This window comes from Phocoena sinus, chromosome 5, assembly GCF_008692025.1.
Source record: "Phocoena sinus isolate mPhoSin1 chromosome 5, mPhoSin1.pri, whole genome shotgun sequence".
Classification (NCBI taxonomy): domain Eukaryota; kingdom Metazoa; phylum Chordata; class Mammalia; order Artiodactyla; family Phocoenidae; genus Phocoena; species Phocoena sinus.
This window is the reverse complement of record NC_045767.1, coordinates 114,456,762-114,482,169: the sequence shown is the minus strand read 5'-3', so window position 1 is coordinate 114,482,169 and position 25,408 is coordinate 114,456,762. Positions and strand designations below refer to the sequence as shown.

The 25,408-nt window shown below is 42.8% G+C and overlaps 1 protein-coding gene across 4 annotated transcripts in view; it reads right to left on the bottom strand.

The window, feature by feature from the left end:
• Positions 1 to 25,408, bottom strand: part of ZNF827 (zinc finger protein 827) — a 176,825-nt gene that overhangs the window by 127,597 nt on the left and 23,820 nt on the right. For 3 of the 4 annotated variants that reach the window (XM_032633168.1, XM_032633169.1, XM_032633167.1), the window contains exons 2-3: positions 11,582 to 12,606; positions 1,142 to 1,314 (exon numbers count right to left, since the gene is read on the bottom strand). In XM_032633168.1, coding sequence (XP_032489059.1) covers positions 1,142 to 1,231 — 90 coding nt within the window. In that variant the 5' untranslated portion in view covers positions 1,232 to 1,314; positions 11,582 to 12,606. Of the gene's footprint in view, positions 1 to 1,141; positions 1,315 to 11,581; positions 12,607 to 25,408 lie in introns of those variants that run through there. The other variant, XM_032633171.1, reaches the window with a different exon arrangement.

Genomic DNA, 25,408 nt, shown 5'->3' with positions numbered 1-25,408 from the left:
AAGGATAAGACTGCAACATTTTGAAAAAAGCAAATACCTCAATTATGTACACATGCTCTACTTCTTACGGCAGGAAAGTAAACACTTTATAAGTAATGTCAACAGTGAGACGATATTGCAAACATCAGTGAAAATGATGGTTATTATTATTAAGGTGTTCAACAATAGCTATTGAAATGAAATAACCACCATTGAACACTTCTGTGTCAGATACTTTGCTAATACCTCCTTAAATATTAATGATATCCCTTCCAGATGAACATAATCATTCCCATTTAACAGATGAGAAAATTAAGTCTAAAGACTCATTTGCTCACCACTTAGCTAGTAAGTTATACAATAAGATTTAAAGGCAAGCCTGTCAAATTCAGAAGCCATGCTTTTTTGATCTCTTGGGTTTCCTCTTTGCATTCCTTAGCATTAATAGGGTCTGCTAAAAAGACTGCTAGATGACTAGGTTTCCCCCCAGCTCACATAAGAGTGACACATAGTCTAGTCAATTCCCTATATGCTCATTACAGGCGCAAGCCCCCCAGTTGCTCCTAATAGGACACCGAAAACAATGTCTTTAGATGTTTGCTAAGTGTGATCCTGGGAATTATGATGGCTCAAACACTGTCAGCCTCAAGGGGACTCAGTCTTGTCAGGAGTGGCCCTCAAGCCTCCCACAGGGTGAAAGTTAAAGCCCAGGTGTCTTTCAGTGTCCTCACGGTCCCTGTAAGATGTCTCTGGGTGTGTAAGCTGGATGGCAAAGCAACAGCAGAAGAGGGCATTCCTTCCAGGAAGGGGGGCAGGTCCAGCAATCCTTCCTGAACCCGTCTTTCCCTGCTTCTTGCTCTTCCCCAGCTTTTCCTCCTAGTGCCCCAAAATGCATCACCGTGCAAGGCCAGTTAGGCTGTTGCTTCCCAATAGGAAAGGATGGTTCTACACTACGTTTGGATACTGAAGCTGCTCTCTGCTTTAAGTTCTGGGTTGTCGGATGGACTTGAAGACGCTTATAATGAAATCCTTTACAAGATCCTTTTCAATGTGCTTCATTTGCATTGCAATCTACCTTTCAACACGAAGCTCTGGGCATGGATTTGTGCAAGGGCCCGGGCTGTGCCTGCCTCTCCGTGAGGCCCATCCGCAGGTGGCTTACCTTCATGTGGGATTTGAGATTGTCCTTGCGAGCACACCGGAATGGACAGAGCGGACACTGATGGCTTTTTAAACCCGTGTGAATCACCATGTGCCGCTTCCAGTAACTCTTCCTTTTTATAACCAAACCACATATGGGGCACTGGAAAGGTTTTCCGCTTTCCTCTTCTGAAGCTTGGAAGAAGGAGAAAGACAGGAAAATTAAGGAAAACAAACAGGCACATTGCGTCCAGCGCTAATTCACATGCATTGCTCTATAAAGAACACTAACAAGGAACTGGGGGGCTTGAGGGGGCTTTTTGTTTGGTTTTGGGGTATTTTTGGTTTGGGTTTTTTGGGTTTTGGGGTTCTGTGGGGTTTGGGGGGGGTTGTTTGTTTTTGCTTCGTTTTGTTTTGTTTTTTGCCATTCCAAGACTTTATATCCATGAGGAAGCTTTATTACTGCTTTTCTTCAGGTAGAAACCCACGTTCATCTCAATACTTCCATCTGGGTTCCATTTTTTAGAATCCGATCAACCTGCCTGGGGAAAGCCCTGCTTCCAGAGGCCATCCCACACTTCGGAGCGCATCTGTCCCAGCTCAGCCCAGAGAAGACTGGCTTCAGAGACCTTGTTTTCTGAAGGAAACTGCCAGACTCAAGTTCACATCTGAATTCCTGAACTTGGAAAAGGGTAAGAAATAAAGACAAGTCAAATGGGACGGAGAACGACACCACAGTGAAAACCAAACAGCCGTCATAAACCTCACAAGCCCAGCTCCAGTGGAGACAAATTTCAGGCTCCCACTGCTGACTTGTTTAGTTTCGGCTTCAGCAGATGCTGCTCCCAATTTGGCCATCAGGGGGTCTTAAGGTCAGGGGTTGTCACCCTCTTGTTTCTGTCCCTCGGGTGGCCACTGCCCCCCTCTGCACAGAGGCTGGGCCCCACTACTCACTTTGGGAAGAGCTACAACCGGGCAGCTGCCAATGCTTCCATTTTTCAGGAAATCCAACAAACCAACTACTTCCTCCAAGGAAAGCTGAGATCACTCTCTCCTCCACCAGCCCCCAAGGGGAGGGTGTCTATTGTGACACTGTGTTGCTACACAGCTAGTCTATCAACTTATACTGCTCAGGGCCACAGTAGTCTCTGCGATTTAGGGATATAGGAAAACGAGTAGAGTTAAGGACTCAGACTGTCTGTTCTTAATCATGAGGAATCAGGAACATTTCCAAACTGATTAAATAAGTTGTAATACGCCCATGAAATAAAACATGAGAAGCCATTTTTTAAAATGAACTAGATCTATAGATGCCAATATAGAAACACATCCAAGATATTACACTTAGTGGATAAAGCAAGAATTGAAACTATGTATCTAGGGAGATTCTATTTTTATTTTCTAAAAAATGGGAATCAATTGCTTCTCAGACCATTAGGTGAAAGGTTGGTAGGGGACTTTCTAAAGGATGAATCAAGCTGACAACACCTAAAACCATTCATCTCAACAGCACTAAAAATGGGACAGACATTGTGTGCCCTCTGATAATCCATCTACGAAATAGTCCTACAAAATATTTAATCAAGCTTCTACATAACTAGTAAATTTACTGGAAATACAGGTTGTTTTTTAGAAATGTTAAACACACCAAGAGGGATGGAATCAGACAAATTCAGAATGTGGGACATTCTGTAGGACAGATGACCCAGTTTCTTCAACAAGTAACTGGCATTTTAAGAAGGGAAGAGGTTATAGATGAAAAGACACTTAAGAGACATATAAAGCAAATGCAAGGTGTGACGCTTATTTTGCTCCTGATTTGAACAAAGCATTATAAAAAGACACTTTTGAGATAATTAAGAAAGTACTGATTATAACCCGGGTGTTCCATAATATCATGTAGCAATCGTTGATCTTCTCAAATGTTGTAATAGTTATCGAGGCTATTTGTTTTTAAAGTCCTTATATATATGTAAATATTTACAAGCAAATGAATATGAGGTCTGGGATTTGCTTTTAAATACTTGAGCACAAAAAGAAAAAAAAGAGGGGAATAGGAAGAATGGGATGAATAAATGAAACGAAAAATATGATACCTTATTTTTTTTTTTTTTTTTTTTTTTTTTTTTATGCGTTACGCGGGCCTCTCACTGTTGTGGCCTCTCCCGTTGCGGAGGACAGGCTCCGGACGCGCAGGCCCAGCGGCCATGGCTCGCGGGCCCAGCCGCTCCGCGGCACGTGGGATCTTCCCAGACCGGGGCACGAACCCGCGTCCCCTGCATCGGCAGGCGGACTCTCAACCACTGCGCCACCAGGGAAGCCCTGATACCTTATTTTTAAAAAATATTTTATTTGTATGAGAATTGTCTAGAAGCGTACCCAGGAAAACATTAAGCAGTTCATTTTAAAGGACTGTGGATTAAAGGGAAGGGGTCATGGCGGGAAACTTTTGTTTTCATTGTATATTCGTCTGTACCATTTGAATTTTTTAATATACACATTACTTTCATAATTTTAAAAGGAAATATTCCCAAGTGTAAACTTTAAAAGAATCATATAATGTATTCATGGAGTCAACTGAATCTCCACAGGCAAAGAGCCACTTAAAATGGATGGAATCAGAAGAGTTCTGGAATAAAGTCGGGGCACTCCCAAGATGCCGTTTTTACAGGTGTAGGCAATATTGGTTAGCTCAACCAAGCACCTGGAGAGAGAATCCTCTACCTGAAAAGATACCCTTCAATTCTGGAAATTCTCCTTGCAATGTGTTCCATCACAAGTATTTCCTTTTTTTGATTGGGGGATGGGGTGGGGACTGAGGATTTCCTTTTACTTTAGGGAAAACACACTTTGCAGAGGTCTATAAACACGCTTTTTATAAACCCACACGAGCTTTCCTGCTGTGTCTCGTTGTTGGTTGCCTCTGCTGACCTCTCCTGACCTATCCCTAATTCGGCCTCTCATTTTCTATCCTGCATTGTCATTCCCTCCACTCTGATATCCTGATCACAAAGATGACATGTTGAACAACAGATTTGAGAGAAAAGACTGAATCAGGCCCCTAGGTGAGATTAGTGTCATAAGCCAGAGGGGGGGAAAATGATGATGATGTCTACTTGGGGTTGTAAGAACATCAAAGTAGGCTTCCACTAATTCCCATCTTCAGGAAGTATTTCCTACCGTCTAAACCCTAAGTGGCCTAATTTTACACGATTGTCTGGGAGAGGAGAGAAAAACTGAGATGTCCTCCACTGACCTGAGATTTCCTTGTACATCATAGGAAGGCCATCAAAGGCCATTTACTGACAAGAGGAACACTGCTGGCTTCCCCCAGACAACTTGCTTTGCCTAACGTGATCTATAGGCTTCCTATTTTTTCTGATGCCCTTCCAGCCCCTACCCTAATCACCTATTCGACATAGCAAATGGATCACAGACTACATACACTACATTGAACCCTGCATATTCATATTTCATATAAATATATTTTATTTGGGAGCTATGCTTCCTGAGCTTTAATTAACATCAAAATATATATGCATCGTGCACAAATTAGGGTGTCCTTGGATTGACTGGGAAAAAAGAATTCAAATACTCATACTGAAGGGAAACTAACAGCAAGATATGTGGTCAAATAGCTACACTACTGTAACTATTTGCCATTTTTAACTGATCGCTGCAGGAAAGGAAGACAGAAGCCAATGATAAAAGTAACCAGAATACAAAGATTGAGTTTAAAAATTGGCCAGTAACTTCCCCTGGTAATATTTGCATTTTTATTTATTTAAAAAATTCATATTTTAGTAGGATGCCCTCCACACGTATACGATGTTGTTAACTACTTTAGAGAAAGGTGAAGTAAGGATGGACTCTATTTTGTATGCCAAAATATTTTCAAGGAACTAATAGCTGTAAATTTCACTCAAATTTCGAGCCTACGGAAATAGGACCACTTCCTCAGAATGAACCACACATTCTCGAGGCAACAGGATTGAAGTGTTCATAATTTTACCTAGTTTACAACTGTCCGATGAACAACTTCCCCCAGATACACCACTAGTTAGTACCACTGCAAACAAAACTAAATTCCACCAAATGCTACTAGACCTGGTGGGATGGATAGCTGCTAATTTGCTCCCTTGGAGAAAACATTTTCTCTTTATAAGCAATAATATTATTGGAATAAAAAGCAATACTAAATGTGTGTAAAAGGCCTGTCATGCAGTAAATGGAGGCTATCTGTAGTAGCTATGGTAAGAATAGTAGTGACAATAAACTCTTCCCTCCAAAGCAGAACGCTTACCACCACAGCAGATGTAAAATTTTTTTAATTAATTAATTAATTAATTTATTATTTATTTATCTTTGGCTGTGCTGGGTCTTCGTTGCTGCGCGCGGGCTTTCTCTAGTTGCGGCGAGCGGGGGCTACTCTTTGTTGCAGTGAGTGGGCTTCTCAATGCGATGGCTTCTCTTGTTGCAGAGCACAGGCTCTAGGGCTCACGGGCTTCAGTAGTTGCGGCGCAAGGGCTCAGTAGTTGTGGCACACGGGCTTAGTTGCTCCGCGGCATGTGGGATCTTCCCGGACCAGGGCTCGAACCCGTGTCCCCTGCATTGGCAGGCGGATTCTTAACCACTGCGCCACCAGGGAAGCCCCCAAGCAGATGTAAATTTAAACAATTAACATCACATGAGAACTATGTAGTTCAGGGCTTGGCCCAACATGGCAGATTACTCCTGGAGCCAAGAGGAAATAAAATTCAGCAGCAATCCACTGTGCTGTTCAGGTAGGTCCAGCTCAGCCTGTGCAGAACTCTGATGGCCAAATTCAGCTCAGCAGGGGAAACAGAAAGATGGAAAAGATGGAAGGAGAAAAGAAGAAGGGAGTGGAGGCAGGAACTGGCTAGGGCAGAGCTGAAAGTCCTTACCTAGTGTCTCTAGCATCCAAAACAATGCTGGGGACCAAGTACAATTCAGTCATTGTGTGTTGGGCCATAATGAACTTAAGTGGAAAGGACTGGGTCAAGAGAGTATCAGAAAATGAAACATGGGCTGGAAATGGAAGAAAAAGGTCCAGGAAGCTGCCAGTAAGTCCCAGCGGAAGTATGTTAACCTGAGAGCACACGCTTTTCACAGAGTATGCCAATACACATCTTGAAAGAATGAGTATATAAACCATGATGATCACATACTTATAGAGATGTGCACATACTCATAGCTCACTTATTTTCAAAATGAATTTTGGAGCAACTAATGTTAACAATGCATGTAGTGTGACTACCTCATTAATAAAGTACAATGACATATGTCATCTATTTACAATGGACAGCATCTGTCCAAGGCAGAGAGACAATCTTGCAGAAGGTTTGATAGGGAATTTTAAGAAGCAACATATTTAATTCAAAAACAGAAAAAGTTTTATTTTGAGTTGATAGACAAATAAAGAAAGTAAAAGCAAGGAATTTTAAAGCGGGGAACAATCTTGGAGGATAAATTCCGAGCAGTTCAGTGCACAGTTGAGGAAACTGAACTGAGATTCATGCTTAGTATGGTCCCTCTGCTCATTAGTGGAAGGGTGGGGATGACAGCCAATCTCTTCATGTCCGGTTGGTGCTCTGCCCTATTGTCTATACATAAAAACTTCATTGGGTTAAAAAAAAAAAAATCATGGAGGGTTTAAACTAAATCACTGTAACTCAAGGTAGGTAATTTTTTAAACAAATGTAATTGTTTTGTAGGCTTTAAAATCAAACTTTGCCTTGTTATATCCTAAGTGGTAAGATAATTTGCAAGTGGGTTGTTTCCGCAAACAGACCTTTCCGTACACATCGAAGGAGTTTAAGACGCCAGGTGGCCCTGGGTGTGTTTAATCCCTGCACCATCCGTCCCCACTCTAGGCCCACTAACCTACTAGTGCATATCTCCGTAGGATGAGCCATCATCCTCCTTCCTAGCAATATACATGGATTTAGCATCTTTCCATGGAATTTCTTGGGCGTGTCTCTCAACTCCTATTTCAGGGAAACAAAACCTATGTTGGCAATGGATGTCACTGGGTCTTTCTGCTGTTACTGACATCAAGATAATCGATGTATATTTTAACAACTGGTAAGCATTCAGTAAAACTAAGAGAGAAGTCTGATATCTTGAAGCAGTCTAAGTTTAAATCACTGGGGAAATATAAGTGAGATCGGTGACAGACAGTTCTGAATCTTGATTAAAAAGTGAATTTTCTAAGGAAGTCCCTCTATGCCGTCATCCCCAGATTACGGCTCTAATAACGATGGACCTAAGGGGAGTATCAGAAGAGGTGACCTGACTTTCTGGACTTTCTCTGCTTTTGCAATAATGTTAATAACATCTCATAAACAGGAATAAAAACAGCAGCCAGGAAACCGTATCTATTGACCCAGGAAATATTCTTAGCTCTCAGCTATATGAGACCAGCTTGCTTCTAAGCATATTTAAATTTTACTCAGGAAAATAAGATGCTTTGGAGACACTCTCTCGGAAACCCGCCTAGCGATTTCTTTTAACGAGGAGCCTGGCATCCTGGGAATCTTGTCGGGCTTCTACAAGAAACTTTGTCTTTAAAATAAAAACCATTTATTTTGTTCTGAGCTGCAACAGAACAGTAGCTTCAAAGAGAATTGAGTCAATGTGTGACATTTATCTTTAGAGCAAATGGACATGATCTTCTCTCTATCGTGTCCCCTTTCAGAGGAGCAGTGTCACATGTGCCGGGGGCGCAGGGTCACATGAAAGAAACCTCCTCCTCCAGTGTCACCTCTCCTTGCAGGGGGAAAGGCTACCGAGTGGTGGACTCTTTAAGGAATTAAATACACCATGACCTGGCAACAACCGAATCCTGTTCAAAAAAGACAAATAAGGGCAGACCTAAAAGACACTTTCTTTTTTTCATGGTTTGGACTTCCCTTGACCTAAAGAAGGTCAAAGAAATGCTAGTGTCTAAATGACTCAAGACAGGACTGGCTTTTCTAGCACATCTCCCTTTGTAACTCCAGAATCAACTTTATATGCCCTTTCTGCAACATTTTGAGAAACAGCTTTAAAATGTAAAGCCCCACTTGAAATCGGAATGGTGTGTAACTTATTTCTGTGGATTTAAAAAATTTTTTTGGTTATTATTTGTTTATTTAAGTAGTAGGCAACAGAAACCTTTTCCCTGCTGTGAGAAGTCGGTCCACCTACCTATTTTGAATTAAACTAAGATTTCTTTCTAAAGTAAAGGAAAAAATAATCACGAGAACTGTTTAGAAGCATGGGTGACAGCTCTCACTGCATTCCCATAATGCTTTTTAGGTAAAGTCAAGTCACATCTAAATCCAGCCCCCAGGTCGCCCTGAAACCAACAGTACCGTGTGGAGAAAGGGAGAGGAGGGGGGCAGACAGAGAAGACCCACCTTCCCTTCCACTCCTCAGATTCAAAAACCAGTGATTCAAGTGACGCCAGCCAAATTATCTCTCCATGGTACAAAGTAAATAACAAAATCAGATATTCTATCAACTTCTTAATCCATAATCCAGTTAGGATGCTAGGAGGCGATGACATTCACTTTAAGTGAAAAGTGCACAGAGGCACCCCCTCTCCTATTTCCAGTCCATGCAATAAGGAACAGAACTTGTCCACCAACCTAAATGTCCATCAACTGATGAATGGATAAAGAAGATTTGGTGTATATATATATACATATACATATATATATATGTATACATATATATACACACACACACACATACATACATACATACACACACGTACACAATGGAATATTACTCAGCCATTAAACAGAATGAAATAATGCCATTGGCAGCAACATGGGTGGACCTAGAGATTATCATACTAGGTAAAGAAAGTCAGACAGAAAGACAAATATCACGTGATATCGCTTATATGTGGAATCTAACTTATTTACAAAACAAATAGACTCACAGACATAGAAAACAAACTTATGGTTACCAAAGGGGAAAGGAATGGAAGGATTAATTAGGAGTAAAGGATTTATAGATACATATCACTATATATAAAATAGTATAAACGACAGGGATTTACTGTATAGCACAGGGAACTATATTCAACATCTTGTAATAACCTATAATGGAAAAGAATCTGAAGCTGTACACCTGAAACTAACACAATATTGTAAAGCAACTATGGTTTAATAAATAAAAGTTTTAAAGAAACATAACTTGAATTTAGGATGAGCCCACATGGACAACACAGGGATCATTTCAAGAGCCCTCGTGTTTCTCTTTGCAGCGATCTTTTCTCTTGTGTGAGTTTTACAAAATAAATGTTTTGTTTTGTTTTGTTTTTTAATACAATCACTCAGTCAATGGAGCCGCTTTGCCAAGTCTAGGACTGTGAACAGAGGCATGTGGAAAACAGGGGACACAGGTCCCTGTCCATCAGCAAAAGGGGTGGCAGAGCCCCATCCTGAGAAGTTCTTTTCCCTCCTCTTTCAGTTGGAACATGTTCATTGATTCAAATATTAAGTGTTTCAGCAACAGAATAAATTCAGTAAAGAAAAAAGAAAAAATCAATTTCGTATAGATCTTCATATTCAATTCCACTGAGAAGCCTGTGGAGGTATGGGCATGGATTAAGTGCATTTAAACCAAAAAGGGAGCACATCTCATCCCTAGAGTGTAGATCCTACAACGAAACAGGCAAACAGTCTATCGCCCACCCTGGAAGCTCATGACCTTTCTCCCATCTTCACGTGCATCTAGTCACTTGAGTGAAAAGATCACACTTCATAACTATTGCTGGTTACACCCAAGACACTTGAAAATGACAAAGCCATTAGAGTCTGCCGTCAGGAGACAGTTTTATCAGTTCCCTCTTTCCAAGCCTTTAGCCAACTAAACTTTATTACTAAATTTGTGTAAGCTTTTCCTAGTAACTAATGTCAAGGTGAATTTACAGGAGAAACATCATTAATACAGTTATTTAACAACCAGATGGAGAATACTTATAAAGTGACATTTTACACAGATGGCCATACCTCTCTTTCTGCTGCTACCCCTAAATGAAATTTCTGTAAACCAGGAGTGATCTATTCCCTTGCAGAATTACCCCCACTCCCTCTGCTTGTCCCCCTTTTCCTAATTTTAGCCATTTTTCCTCTTTATTTCCCCAGATGGCGAGTGAGAAGTGAAGAGTAGGGAAACTCAGAATTGATCAACATTCCAGGATTTTACTGACACTTCAGAAACCCTGGACTGAGCAGTTTGGATCACTTAAGAGTCATAAAAGTTCCACATATCCATTTGCCTAGTTCTGTTCTGCTGTTTACACAAGTTTTCCAGTAATTATAATGAGTGCATATAGCTCAGTCAGCAATTTAAATGGAAATTTGTCATAACGCATCAAACTGATGTTAGCTGTGATTGTTCAGTCAATTATTTGCCATTCTAAGCTCCTGTCATCAACATGGCTGCAAATAATCAAAAGTTGGCTAGACGCACACAATGGCAGCGTTTCTACCGATGAGGACACACATGGCCCACTTCCTGTTCCAGTCTGGCAGGATATCCTCAAGAGACATCCGAAACTCCGTATATCCATCTCTGGGGCCCTGTACTTACCATGGGCATAATTTAGAAACAAAGCAGTACAAGAAATGATGTTTCCACTGTGAGGACTCAAGTGACTAAGTTTCTCCCCAGATGAATAAACTGTGAATGTCAAGGCTCTATAAAACGGCCACTTCTCCTTTGGAAAGACCGTCTCCACAAGAAAAACCCATGATTCACATTTTCCCACATGCACATTCCTTCAGAATCTGATTGGACTGGAATAAAATAAAGCATTTGCACGAAATGCTTTGATTACATCTGAATGACAATACTCTTTAGAGTTCTTGTGTGACAAGATATTATGGAAGAACACGATAAGTAAAGGCTTACGTTCCACGAAAAATTAATATAAATACTAACATGAAAGTATACAGTGTGGTAAAATAGGGCAGAATAGCTACTGATGATACAAAAGTCCATTTGTCATGGAGGCAGTAGGACGGTAAGCTCTCTCTTGTCAACTGTTTCAAAAGCAGTGAGTTTTTCTTCTCCCCTCTGTTCAGGGATGCCATGCGCTCCATGACAAAGGTGCTTTGATCTTCCCCTATTAAATATATCTTGTGTGGACCTAGCCTGAGCTTGGTAAGAAAAAAAAAAAAATCATTTCTATGCAACGGAGGAGTACCGTATGTCTCTAAGATTATTCATTACCTTTCAAAACTAAAGCTATTGGTGAAGTTTTTTGTGTCACACATACATGAAAGAAACCCCCTAGGCTGCTTACTTAAAGTATTCCTGCTTTTTTCTTCCTTGCCTCAGATCCGATGGGAACCCAAGTGAAGAAGTCAATGAATTAGACGTTGCAACTGACAGGTAAAAACAAAAAAGAATTACAAGATGATGGAAATGAAAGCATCCATACCTGAGTTGGAGGGTTAGACACTCTGCCCTTAGGAACTGGGAGTAACAATAATTCCAAGGATTGTGGCGGATGGTGGCGGCGGGGTCACTTTGTCTTGCTTCTTCTCTGAAGGCGGTGGGCGGGAGAGGGTCCTCAGGCACCAGTGATGATTTCTCAGCCAGAAGGGTCCGGCAGCCCTTGCTGCGACCTCTTTCAGAAGGGCCGCCGAGGAGGTCATGGAAGCCAGGGAAAGGAAAGAGCTGGCCGGGGGCGGGTGTTCCTGGCCAGGAGTCAAGCTTCTCTCGCTGACTTTCTTGGATAAAGCTGCCAAGGTGGAGCTGGCAGACTGGGAGCTGAAAGGGAGGAAAAGGACTCAAATCGCATGGTCTCCTCCGTCCTGGTCAGCGATTTGTCCTGCAGGACAGCATTGGCTGCAGCTTTCAGTTTGAGGATGGCTGAATCCGGGGACAAGCCGCAGGTGGTGGTTGAGTTTGGCAACCACTTACCTTGATTCCATATGAAACGGTTACTTGGAGTGTATTGGTCATTCTGTTCCTGCTTCTCTGCCAACTTCCTGGCCAGCACGCTGAGCTGTTGGGCATGGTGGGACGGTGGGGAAAAAGGAGAGATTCGAGCCGACGTTGACAGGGGACTCCACCCTGCCGTTGGCCGTGGCCGTGGCATCGAGTTTGAGGGACCCCGGCCTCTAGCAGCCGCCTCAAGTTGCTGCTCAAGGGCTTGGTGGAGCCCGCGGGATCGTCATCACACAAAGAAGACACGCCGGGGGAGAGGTGATCCGGACACTGCAGTGGGTCTCGCAGGACCTCACCGTCAAGTGCCACCAGCTCCAACGTGTGACTGCTGGGGGTCCCGCTTCCCAAGGAGGTGTCGGGGAAGTGGACTGCTCCTGGATCCGGTCCTCCAGGGACAGCTTATAGTTCTCCTGGACTTCTCCATAGGATGCTTCCGACGGCGTCTCTGAAGAGTTCCCATACCAGGTTCTCCTTCACTGAGTTCTCCCTCCGCCTCGTCCTGCCTACTAATATCTGGGGGAATTAAGAAGATCAGGTTTACTCCCCAAAGCGAGCAACAAGCAAGCCTGAAGACACTCACACGGAGTCGTGGACATGCTTCCTCTGCCCTTCCACCCACGAACCACACGAAAGACAGACACAACTTTAGAGCACGTCAGGTGCTGGGTCAGACCGTCTCGGCCTGAGCCTGAAAGGATGCTGAAACAGGCCAAGGTAAAAACACACCCACCTTCTACATGTGTTCATCGTTCTCATAATTATTCCAGATAAAGTGAAATGGAAAAGGAGGGAAAGAGAAAAATGGATCTGGTAAAGAAGAAACCGCTACTTTCAATGATGGGGGAAATGGGAAGAAGCTTGTACCCTGGTGAAAAATCCCAGCATGACATCTTTAGGATTGCGTGGGAATGAAAGAGGCAGACTGGCAGAAGGAGAAACACAGTGTGATGAGACCCAAGGCAGTGGGAAGCCGCTTCTCCACTGTCTAACTACGAGTCACTTAGCTGGCTTGATACAGTAAAATGCAATTAACTTTAAGTTGATCAAATCATGTAAATAAAAAACCTGCCTATTCGCTATTATACCAACTTCACATAGTTGTCCTGAAGCCTCCATCATAATAAACGTGTGACCATGTTTTGAAAACAGTCAAGTACCATATAAAGATGAGATCTCATTAGCAAACACTATTCACATTCCAACATTTCTTAAAAGGGACAACCTCTCCTGATTTCTTAAAGGGACAACGCATGCTGCTTGTTTGAGATTCCAACCCCCGACTCGCCTGCCCTCTCAACATGGGCAGTGATTAGTAATTGTTCCCTCACTCCACCCAGAGTCCCCTTTCGTTATTTTTCTATCCCATTGGTTTAATCTGTCCAACCCTTACTGCTCTCACTGGCCCCCAGCACCGGTTACTTGGGACTCTTTGCCGTTCCAGGAGCACAGGTGGGCTCTGCCACTTTTCTGCCTTTGCCAAAATATGCCTTTGATCTGGAATGTCTTTCCCCAGAAAACCGGACGGTCCACTCTGCCCATCCTCCAACAGCCAGCTCAAAGGATTCTTCCTCATGATTCTGCCTAGAACTCTCAGTCAGAATTAGTCTCTCTTTCTCATTCATTCACTCAGTCATTCAACAAATAATGAGGGAGTGCCTGCTGCATGTCAGGCGTTGTTCTAGATTGTTCTAGACTGAACAACGTTGAACCTAAACAAAGATCCTGCCTTCTTGGAGCTTACATTCCAGTGGAGAAAGACAGATGTTAAAACAAAATTGAATAAATGAGTAATCAGTAAGCCAGAGGGTGATAAGTGTTATGGGAAAAGATACAGAGCAGAACAAGGAGGGTTGGAGGTAAGGGGTAGGAGGTGAATTGTCATGTTAAATGAGGTAATTGGGGTGAGGCTTCACTGAGAGGAGGTGGTGACATGTGAGCAAAGACTTGAAAGACGCCAACAGTTGGTCAGGCAGCCATCTCTGGGAGAGGGACCCAGGCAGAGGGGGTCACTGTAAACGCCCTGATGTGGGAACTTGCCTGGTATGTGGCATGGACCAGCAAGGAAGCCCGTGTGGGGAGAGTGGAGTGAGTGAGTGAGTGTCAGAGCAGTAGGACAGAAAGATAATGAGAGAGAGAGAGAGTGTAAGTTATAAAGGAGGGAGGCCATGCCTATCAGTAGGACATTGTAAACAACTGAAAGGTCTTTTGCATCTGCTGCAACTGGGAACCACTGGAGGGGGAGGGGCAGGGCAGTGACATGCTGTGACTCAGGTTTTCAAAGGTTTGTTCTGGACGCATGTGGAAGAGAGAGCGCAGGTACAAGGTGGGAACAGGGAGGCCAGCTCAAGGTGATCGCAGGTGGGGAGAAGTAGCCGGATTCTGTGCATAGTTTGAATGCAGACCCAACACTCCCAATTTTAAAATATTGGTGTTATATTACTCTAATGAACTGTCTGCTACGGACCTATCTTCTAAAAAAATTAAGTGTGGTGTTCCTTGAAGGCGAGGATTTTCTTATTATGTACAGATTCCACATAGTGCCTAGCACAATGCCTGGTCCCTAGCAGAGTTCTGTGAAGGTTTAGGGATCGAGGCAAAATGCCCCACTGTGCCAAGCTTTGCTGTATAACATGCTGTTTCCTTTCCCAATAGAAATAGCCGCAGTAGTAATGCACGAGCTACAAGCTATACACTGATCTTCCCCTGCTCTTTAGGGAGAAAATGTCACAAATGACAAATTCTCTTTCACTACGTTAAAGTTCTGCAACTCCTTCCTGAGATTCCTTATTAAGTTATCAAGAAGATATAAAATATCAAATGGAATTTGCTGGAAAAAGCAGAACAAAAATTGAGTTTCTCTGTAAGAACAGTCCGGCTCCTTGTGATTGGCCACATTTCCTTCTTCCCACTTGATTTCAACATTTTTCATCTTTCCTGAAAGCGGCGGGAACACAGAACGACCCATCTCCCCCAACAGCTTCTGGAAGGGATGCTTTTACCAAACAATAGTCAACATCCATTCAACAATAGGGCTAATTTAACGTTCCTTTGGCAAAGCCCCTGTCTTGATTTCCGATTAAATACCTCATCCTGCAGAAAAATCACATGGGAGAGATCTTATAAATAGTAAGAGAACTAAAAGAATTTAAAAAATCACTCCAGTAAGAATCGTTGAAGATCTTGTTCAAGGATCTCTCCTTGATCTTTATTAACACTCACTAAATGAACTAACAGGAAAATGTATGTTTCAAAAGGAAATACTTGTAGATTACGTTTTTGTCAAACTAGAGTAGCTGGAGGTAGTCAAGATTGGTCTAGAACTTTGTAGTATGAGGCAATTAACAAGGTACATAAAATCGGGGTTTTGAGAAACACAAAGAATTACAACCACATCCTTGTCCAGTCTTGTCATTTTACTGAGACTATTAAATACTGTAAAGGTTACCTGGTTGCATCAAAGGCACACAACTAACCCACTGCTAACACTGGAACCCAAAACCCAAATCTCTCAACACCCGGCCCAAGGCTCCTTTTCAAAGCCCCTGGCAGATGCCCTCTGAATAGCAACTTCTAGAAAGCTCTGAGCAGCTGTCTTCCCACCCCCAGCCAGCTATCCTTCCACCCTCTGGAAACAGAAATCAGCAAAAGAATTCTTAATGATAAGGACTGTATTTACTCTTTATTTTAAGATAAACCATTAAGACGTAAATATCCATTATTCCTATACTCTGATCTCTCCATTCCCTCTCTGCCTCTTTGTTGCTGTCGTCAAAAATTGATTTCAAATGCCTGAAGAATTCAACACATCTATTGGAAAAGCCCCAAAGGCAAAGTTTAATTTCCTGCCCCCTCCAGACCCTAAGTGAGTAAGAATATTCCCCCTCCAAATGTGCTGAAGCCCTGAGTGGGTCAAAAACTAAAGAATTCAGGCTCTAATCCCATCAAGCAGTGATAAGGAGATCCAAACGTTCAAGAGTGTTAAAAAAACAAGGACTTACTGTATAGCACAGGGAACTCTGCTCAATGTTATGTGGCAGCCTGGATGGGAGGGGAGTTTGGGGGAAAATGGATACATGTATATGTATGGCTGAGTCGCTTTGCTGTGTACCTGAAACTATCACAGCATTGTTAATCAGCTATACTCCAATATAAAATAAAAAGTAAAAAAAAAAAAAAAAGAGTGATACAAACAGTTGATATCCACTTTTAAAGCAACTTCCTCAACCTCACCAAAACACAGCCCAGAAAAAGCAAACAATCAAACAAAGCATTTCTTAAACAGACCAATTTATGTCCTTTAAAACCCCGGGATATTTCTTAACCATCCATTTCTCCCTGCTTTGCAGACACGCTCACTGAGATACATACACCCTCTTGTGCACTGCAAGGAAACTACCTAAAGAATATTTTTAAACTCGTAATATTCTATTAATCACGTTTCCAAAAATGCTGCTCCTGAAATCGAGGTTATTCAAGTAATAAACCAGCAAACAATTGTGAGGCATGACCTAGAAGGAGCCAGACCAGAGACCCGAGGAGAAACATCTCCGAAATTATTCTGTCGTCACCTGAGTTCAAGCAAAAGGTGGGAGATGCACGCAGAGAAATGAATGCAAGAGAAGTTGGGACCTGCAGAGGTTTAGAGAAAAATCCTGACAGGCTTCGATAAATAGGCTTTCAGTTCATAAAACGGCGGCAACAAGGATTTTTCTCCCACAAATATTAATTTTGTTTCCCTTCTTCTGGGCTGTTGTTCTATTTTCACATTCAGTTTCGTTCTCCCTGGTCCAGTTGCGGGGACCTCCGCTTCAGCGGGGTCTGCACCGCCACCTCCCAGCCCCCCACCCCCACCCCCCGCCCCAAGCCTTTCACACCGAATGATGAGAAAAGGTTCTCTCACTGGGATGCTCCAATAGCATTCCTGCAATCTAGGGGATTAATCTGCCAGACATCACGAACTTCAGAACAAGTGAGGCTTGACTTTTGACGCTCTTTCCCAACCTGAGGCTCCCCCCACGCACACACCCCATCCCCCAGCCCCACCCTGGGCTGCGAGGCTGTTCTGTTTCCTGGTCTGTCACCAGCAGGGAACGGTGGCACGTAATCACAGGGCAGCGCACAGGCCACTCTCCTGCATACGCTCCCCGCACATCCAGCCTCCACCGTGGATCTCACAGCTCTCCTGACTGAGGCTCCTGGGGAAGCCTCCGAACTGCCCGTGTAAATAACTCCCTCCTAGATCCATTATTTTTAACCTCCAGAACAGGAAGCTATTTCCATTGCTATGTCTCTGACAGCCAGGTTCACACTCATTCCTGTCAATTTTACACAACAGTCTGTTTTGGTGTTTTTCTCTTTAAATCAGAAACTCGAAGAATTAAGAATAGAAACGGTGCAATTACAGAATGAGATTATGCTGAATACATTTTGTTTCCATGTGGCAAATACTTCTCCTTTGGGGAAAACAAAACCAAATTTCACTACCTAACACATTTATTTACAATTCAGTCCTCAAGCTGAGAAACTGGGTAGCTTGAGAGCCACAACTCTCGCTGCATTTTTTTCAACTCACTTCCCTTTCAGTTTGACAGTTTTAATCAGATGCATTTAATTGGACTGATAGTCAGCTCAGAAGGTCCTCATTCAGAAAGATCGGTAGGAGAGAGAAAAAAATATATAAGGAGTCGCCTATTAATTTTCACGCCTTTTGGCTGAGGTGAAAGCAAGTGGATATGGAAGCCGAAAAGCCTCACTTCTAAATCTACCCACAAACCATTCCCACCAGTCAGTCCACATGAATCTCACCAGCAGGTATTGAAGAGAACGAGGATTAAGCTCTCAGGACTCGCCTGGATGGAGCTGACTCATGGTCAGTCCTCTGGCAGCCAACACCCTCTTCTTGTGACCACAGGTGTGTTCACCTGGTCCCTAACCTTCTGGTTCATTTTCATCTACAAATCTTCCATGTTTTCACTTTCCACCTAATGCACATCCATAGCTAAAGGCCACACATCACTATCAGTATTATCAGTTATACCTGGAATACAAACCTTAAATCATACAACAGACGTTTCCTTGTAACTGTATACAAAAGCAGTTTGCAAAGTTTATGGAGCCGTGTACAAAAGTTATTAATAAAACCAATGCTGATAATTGGTTTAATTCAACATTTACTGAGCATTTACCATGTTCAGGGAACTGTTCTCTGCAACAGGGCGCCTCGAATTTCTAGGCCAACAGTTTGCAATCAACAGGGAAGCGAGGAATGCAATCCTATGAAACACAATGACTAGTACCATCAAGCAAGAGTCGTGTGTGCGTAAGAGAGCAAATCATTCCAATTGCGCAGGTGGCTTTGGAAATGGACCTCAGAGGATGAAAAGGATTTCAACAGACAATGCTGGAAATTCACTCATAAGAGGGCCCACTCCTCTGCCAGCTATCAAACAGGAAACAGCCCAGTTGTGGAGTAAGCTAATATTCTGGTGACCAATGTTAGATAAACTCACCTAAGGAAAATGTTTCCAGATTCTTCACATTTTAAAAACTTACCGTCTATTGATTTGATAAGGGCAGAGTTGACCAACTACCTTACCCTACTCACTACTTTGGGGGGTTTTTTGTTTTATTTATTTATTTACTTACCTAGTTGTTTATTTATTTTTGGCGGCATTGGGTCTTCGTTGCCAGATGTGGGTTTTCTCTAGCTGTGGCAAGCAGGGGCTACTCTTTGCGGTGCACTGGCTTCTCATTGTGGTGGCTTCTCTCGCTGCGGAGCACGGGCTCTAGAGCGCAGGCTCAGTAGTTGTGGCGCACCAGCTTGGTTGCTCGGCGGCATGTGGGATCTTCCCGGACCAGGGATCGAACCCGAGTCCCCTGCATTGGCAGGCGGATTCTTAACCACTGCACCAGCAGGGAAGTCCCCACTACTTTTGAAATCAAACTGTTAGGTTGTACATTCCTGGGGCAGGACTGTGATCAAGTCACTTTTGTATTTCCCCTCAAAGCCCTGCCCATAGAAGGGGTAGGTAGTAGGGCTTCTCTGGTTGTAAATGACAACCGGGACTGCAGGAAGCCATAGGTAATATTCTTGGTCCCTACATCACTGAGAGGGACACAATGTTGCTAGCACCAGAGAGGGTGTGGAAAGCACCATCAGGGCTCCCTCTCATTTGCCTCTAGTCTCTTCTCGGAGATTAACATCCTCCTCTCGGGCCACTTTCCCAGGAGGCTAAAACCCTGGCCGCGTAGGTTCTGGGTTCTCACTCTCAATGACGTACCATGGGAGAAAGGTCTTTCCTCCTCTGATTGACTGCTGCAGGTCATGTGCCACTCCCTGGACCTATCGCTGAAGCTAGAGGGCAGGCTTAACAATGGCTCAATGTGGGTCACAGAAGAAACGAGAGGAAAGAGGCACCAGGAGGACAAAAGCAGTGACCTCTCTAATGTTTCATAAAGGTTTAGTATGCTGCACGTCAGGCGGTTTGGAACCCGTTTTGTGATTCTGAGCATAAACCATATCCTCCTTTAGGCCGATTTACTTGCCAATTTTTCAGTTGTCCCTTTGTAGCCTGAAAGCCTCAGCACATCCCCCCACACCGGTTCTGCCCTCAACGAAGAGACCTTTCAGGGGTTTGGGGCTCCAAGTCCACAGTCTGAGTGACAGGCATGGACAGGTAATCGGCTCTGCAGGACCAAGCCGCGGAGACCGCAGTTACAGGACACCGATGCCTGGGGGCACCCATCCGCTGTCAGCGTGGCCAAGAATAAAATATAAGAATTGCTAGTTATTTTAAACTGCCAGGGTGGAGAAGACAACCAGATCCCTGTCACCAGTCCAGCTGAGGAAAAGGTGACGTGAGGGCATGGGGAAATGAGAGGAAGTCTGGAGAGGATAAGCGTCCGCAGACTGAGATAGCAGAGCGGCCTCCTGGGTCAAAATGAACATTTTGCACACAGCCGTGTTTGCAAATTATTGTTGGAAGTGTCCACGAGGAAAACAAAGGTATCACAAATTAACACATCGCTCCTTATCTTCAGAGTGAGTTCCAAACAGTATCTAAGCCAGTTTCAATATTCTCATATAAAGTGGCCAGGTCTTCCAGTGACCGAGGAACTACCCAATCTCCTCCATCAAACTGCTCATCTCAACGTGAATGGCAACTACTCCATCCCTGCAACTGCTTAGACCAAAACGCCACAGCCAGTCTCCTCTATCCTCTTTCTCTCACCACCACCCCCCATCTAATTCATTTGTGATTCTCTTGGTTCTACTTTCAACATACATCCCAAATTTTGCCACTTTTCACCATTACTACAACTCCCACCCTCGTATACTGCACTGCACCCTTTGCCTGGACTATGGAAGTAGCCTTTTTTTTCCCCTTTATACGTCTTTATTGGAGTATAATTGCTTTACAATGTGGTGTTAGTTTTTGCTGTATAACAAAGTGAATCAGCTATACATATACATATATCCCCATATCCCCTCCCTCTTGCGTCTCTCTCCCACCCTCCCAATCCCACCCCTCTAGGTGGTCACAAAGCACCGAGCTGATCTCCCTGTGCTATGCGGCTGCTTCCCACCAGCCATCCATTTTACATTTGGTAGTGTGTGTATGTCCATGCTACTCTCTCACTACATCCTAGCCTCCCCTTCCCCCGTGTCCTCAAGTCCATTCTCAACGTCTGCATCTTTATTCCTGCCCTACCACTAGGTTCATCAGTACCATTTTTCTAGATTCCATAGATATGCTTTAGCATTCAGTATTTGTTTTTCTCTTTCTGACTTACTTCACTCTGTATGACAGACTCTAGGTCCATCTAGCTCACTACAAATAACTCAATTTCGTTTCTTTTTATGGCTGAGTAATCTTCCATTGTATATATGTGCCACATCTTCTTTATCCATTCGTCTGTCAATGGACACTTAGGTTGCTTCCATGTCCTGGCTATTGTAAATAGAGCTGCAATGAACATTGTGGTACATGACTCTTTTTGAATTATGGTTTTCTCAGGGTATATGCCCAGTAGCGGGATTGCTGGGTCGAATGGTAGTTCTACTTTTAGTTTTTTAAGGAACCTCCATACTGTTCTCCATAGTGGCTGTATCAATTTACATTCCCACCAGCAGTGCAGGAGGGTTCCCTTTTCTCCACACCCTCTCCAGCATTTATTGTTTCTAGATTTTTTGATGATGGCCATTCTGACTGGTGTGAGGTGATACCTCATTGTAGTTTTGATATTGAGCATTTTTTCATGTGTTTGTTGGCAATCTGTATATCTTCTTTGGAGAAATGTCTATTTAGGTCTTCCATTTTTGGATTGGGTTGTTTGTATTTTTGATATTGAGCTGCATGAGCTGCTGTATATTTTGGAGATTGGCAGTAGCCTTCTGACTGGTTGCCTTACTTCCAATTCTTGCCCCACTATTCTTAGCCAGCAGCCAGAGTTAAGCTTTTAAAAATATCTCCAATTCCACTACTCCATCCACAAAGCCTCCACAATGGCCTCTCACATTTCTCAGAATAAAATCCAAAACCCTTACCTTGACCTCAAGGCCCTACATAATCTGTATCCCTCTGGCTTCATCTGCTACCACTCTGCCTTGTTAATAAAGTAGGCTCCTGCCTCAGGGCCTTTGCACTTGATATTCTCTTTGCCTGAAAGCCTTTTCCCCCCAAAAGAGCCACATGGATGATTCCCTTACTTCCTCAGGTCTCCCCTCAAACATAACTGTTTATTAGAATAAAAGCTCCATAAGGGAGAAGGCTTTGTTTCGCTTGCTGCTGTACCCTCAGCACTTAGAATGGTACTCACTGGAGCACATGTTCAAATATTTGCCACATGTATGAATGAGAAAGAAGAATGGGCTTGGGACTTCCCTGGTGGCGCAGTGGTTAAGAATCCACCTGCCAATGCAGGGGACACAGGTTCGAACCCTGGTCTGGGAAGATCCCACATGCCGTGGAGCAACTAAGCCCGTGTACCACAACTACTGAGCCTGTGCTCTAGAGCCCGTGAGCCACAACTACTGAAGCCTGCGCACCTAGAGCCCATGCTCCGCAACAAGAGAAGCCACCACAATGAGAAGCCCACGCACCACAACGGAGACTAGCCCCCACTCGCCACAACTAGAGAAAGCCCGTGAGCAGCAACGAAGACCCAACGCAGCCAAAAATAAATAAATAAATATTTTAAAAAAGAAGGAAGAATGGGCTTAATAATCAGAAAGGTAGCCCTTGTCTGTACTGGAAATGAGAACTGTTTTCCAAATTACAAACGACAATTCTATTTTTCTCATGTGAGTCAAATACAGAATAGGGAAAAGAGCCTGTTTTGCAAACTTTTCCACCAGAGCCTCCCTGGTGGCCAAGAAAAGACAACAGTAGCCTAGGGAAACGTGGGACTGAAGTTGATGCCCCCCCCCAGGAAGCCCCAAATTTCTTTGAGTTTTAGCTTAACATTTCAAGTGAATTCTGCACTCTATACTATAGCTGTGCTTGTCCTTACTTAATAATATGGGGGTATTTCTCACAAACCATCCAGAAACATTTATTCTCCTGGAAGGTGCACCATTTCCCTCTGGATACTCACCTGCTTTGGAGAAACATGTACCCTATTTGGAGAAGCAAGAATGTATGAAAAGTATGTAGCACACTGTCAAGAGCTCAGTAAGGGGTGGCTGTCAGTGTTACTATTATTACTATCAGAAAACAGCACTCATCCTGGTACGCCCCACTTCAGAGAGCAAAGCAGAAGCCCAGAAGGTAACTTCCCAGGATGATACAATGGACCCGTAGGATATCAAGAACTACAACTCTATTTGTTGAAACTGAATTTTGTTATAGGTATTATTTTAGAGATGGAAAAGCCTTGGAGATCGAGTTCATAGGTCTAGCCTCTAGGCAGAGGCCTAGAGAGAGCTGGTGATATGTCCGAGGTCCCATATTGATTCACAAAAAAGACGGGACTTGAGCTCAGATGTCCCAATGCAGAGGTCAGTGCTTCTACTACTAAATCACTAAGTGATCATCACTGAGTGAATGAATGAATCCTAGAATGAAGCCTGGAACACTGCAGGTTCCCAATAAACATTTGTTGAACGAGTAAACAATCATGTATAAAGCACTGGAAATGTACCTGTTTCTATATTGGGTGTTTTAATATTCACCAGCAAATTTGATCCTCACAATAATTTTACGTGGTAGACTGTACTCTCTTCGCTTTACAGACCAGGAAACCAAGTTTCCAAAAGGCTTACTTAATATACACACTTAGTGACAAAGCGAGGTTCAAACTCATACCTTCGGAATATGAGTAACCTGACAAAGAAGTAATATTTCAGGTAATCAAAAAGTACCGAAGTACCTTGATGTAGTCAGCATATTTTTATTTTGTTTTGATGGGATTTAAAAATGCATACATACTCAAACAGGATGTGTGAAACATAATTACTATGTTTGTAACATGATTATTATGTTCTGAGATGTGTCTCAGAAACTCCTGGGACTTTTCAGCAGCTTGCCTCCATATTATATAGCCCCAAGCAACGGTATTTTAAGTTACTATTCCTACTTTAATAGTCTTTTGACTTCTTTTTTTTTTTTTTTTCTATTATGCCCTACACAGAGTCCCTTCCTTCTAAATTTGAAGCGTTTTTGTCTGCCATAACTGAAAAAACAATCACCAGGCTTATTAAAACTGTGCGCACTAAAGATGAAAACCAAGTGTCATAGGTTGAATTGTATCCCCCCAAAAGATGCTGAAGTCCAACCCCCAGTACCTGTGAATGTCATCGATTTTAGAAACAGGATCTTTGTAGGTGATCAAGTTGAGATGAGGTCATTAGGGTGGGCCCTAATCCAGTATGACTGGTGTCCTTACAAAAAGGGGAAATTTGCACACAGAGACAGACAAGCCATGTGAAGACTGTAGTTGTGCTGCCACAAGTCAAGAAACTACCAGAAGCTGGGAGAGAGACCCACAACAGATCCTTCCCTAGCACCTTCAGAAGGAGCATGGCCCTGCTGACACCCTGATCTTGGACTTTTGGCCTCCAGAAAGGTGAGACAATACATTACTTTCGTTTGACCTGCTTTTGAATCATGGGAATACAATATCTATTTGCTTTGTTTGTATTAAATTATGGCATATAATTGTCATAGGAGCTTATCGATTAAGAATAATTATTAAAAGAAATTTTTTTCTGTCATTTAAGCCATCCAATTGGTGGTACTTTGTAATGGCAGCTCTAGAAAACAAATACACTTACGTTTGAATGAAGGCCTGAGACTTTTTTCTGGGGTTGTTCACCTCTGGATTCTAAACCATAGCCTCAGCTGGTACTGTAGTTTTTGTATAAGCTGGGTTTATTGCACAAAACTGACCACCCTGCCACTCAGTGTGAAGTCGCCTGAGGCTGCAGAGATTACAGACTAAAAGGTTATTTTTGCTTCTCTCTAAACTTTAGCCAAATTTCTGTCAAATGTAAGATTTTGAAAAAGACATTAAGCAAGAGAAGTCTTTTATTATTAGAGCAACTTAGAAATCTCCAAACAAACAAACAAATCTATCTATCTATCATCTATCTATCTATCTATTATCTATCTATCTATCTATCTATCTATGTGTGTATATATGTACTCATCACCACATATGTTGTAGCAAATTAAAAAAGAGGGAATACTTGAAAATATAGTATGAACCCACTGGCCAGAAAGCCAATCGAGAGACCCAAACAGGACTGGTTAGTCCACAGATTGATTCCTTGATGGTTAACCCTTTCAGGCACCTCCACGTATAGAATTTGTCCCCTCAAGCAATCAGTAGTAAATTTACCATGGCTATCATGGTGTTACCAGAAAAACCGTCTGCTAAGGCTGATAAATAGGTTGATCATCTGCTTCCTTGACTTTTATTTCCTCTTGCATAAATGTTTTCATCTCAACATTACCAATACCTGTTCTAAGATGAACGATAAATTACCAAACTACTGAAATCACTAGGAAATTCTTAATAGATCAAAAAAGAACTTAATAACAACAAAAAGCCGTAATAACATAATATTGCACTCTGTAGTCTAAGAACAGCCCTCTATAGAGAGATAAATGGCTACTTAGTAAAATCTTAGCTTATACATAAAATGATACATTTCTTTGTGGGCACATTTACCAAGTGTTGACAGCAGGCACCTTGGAATGAAACATATCACAGTCATAATTGCTCTGACTGCCACAGAAAAGTTCACACAGTAAGCCCTTTATTGACTAAAAATACATGTATATCCAGAAGGAAAAGAGCCTTAGGGGATAAG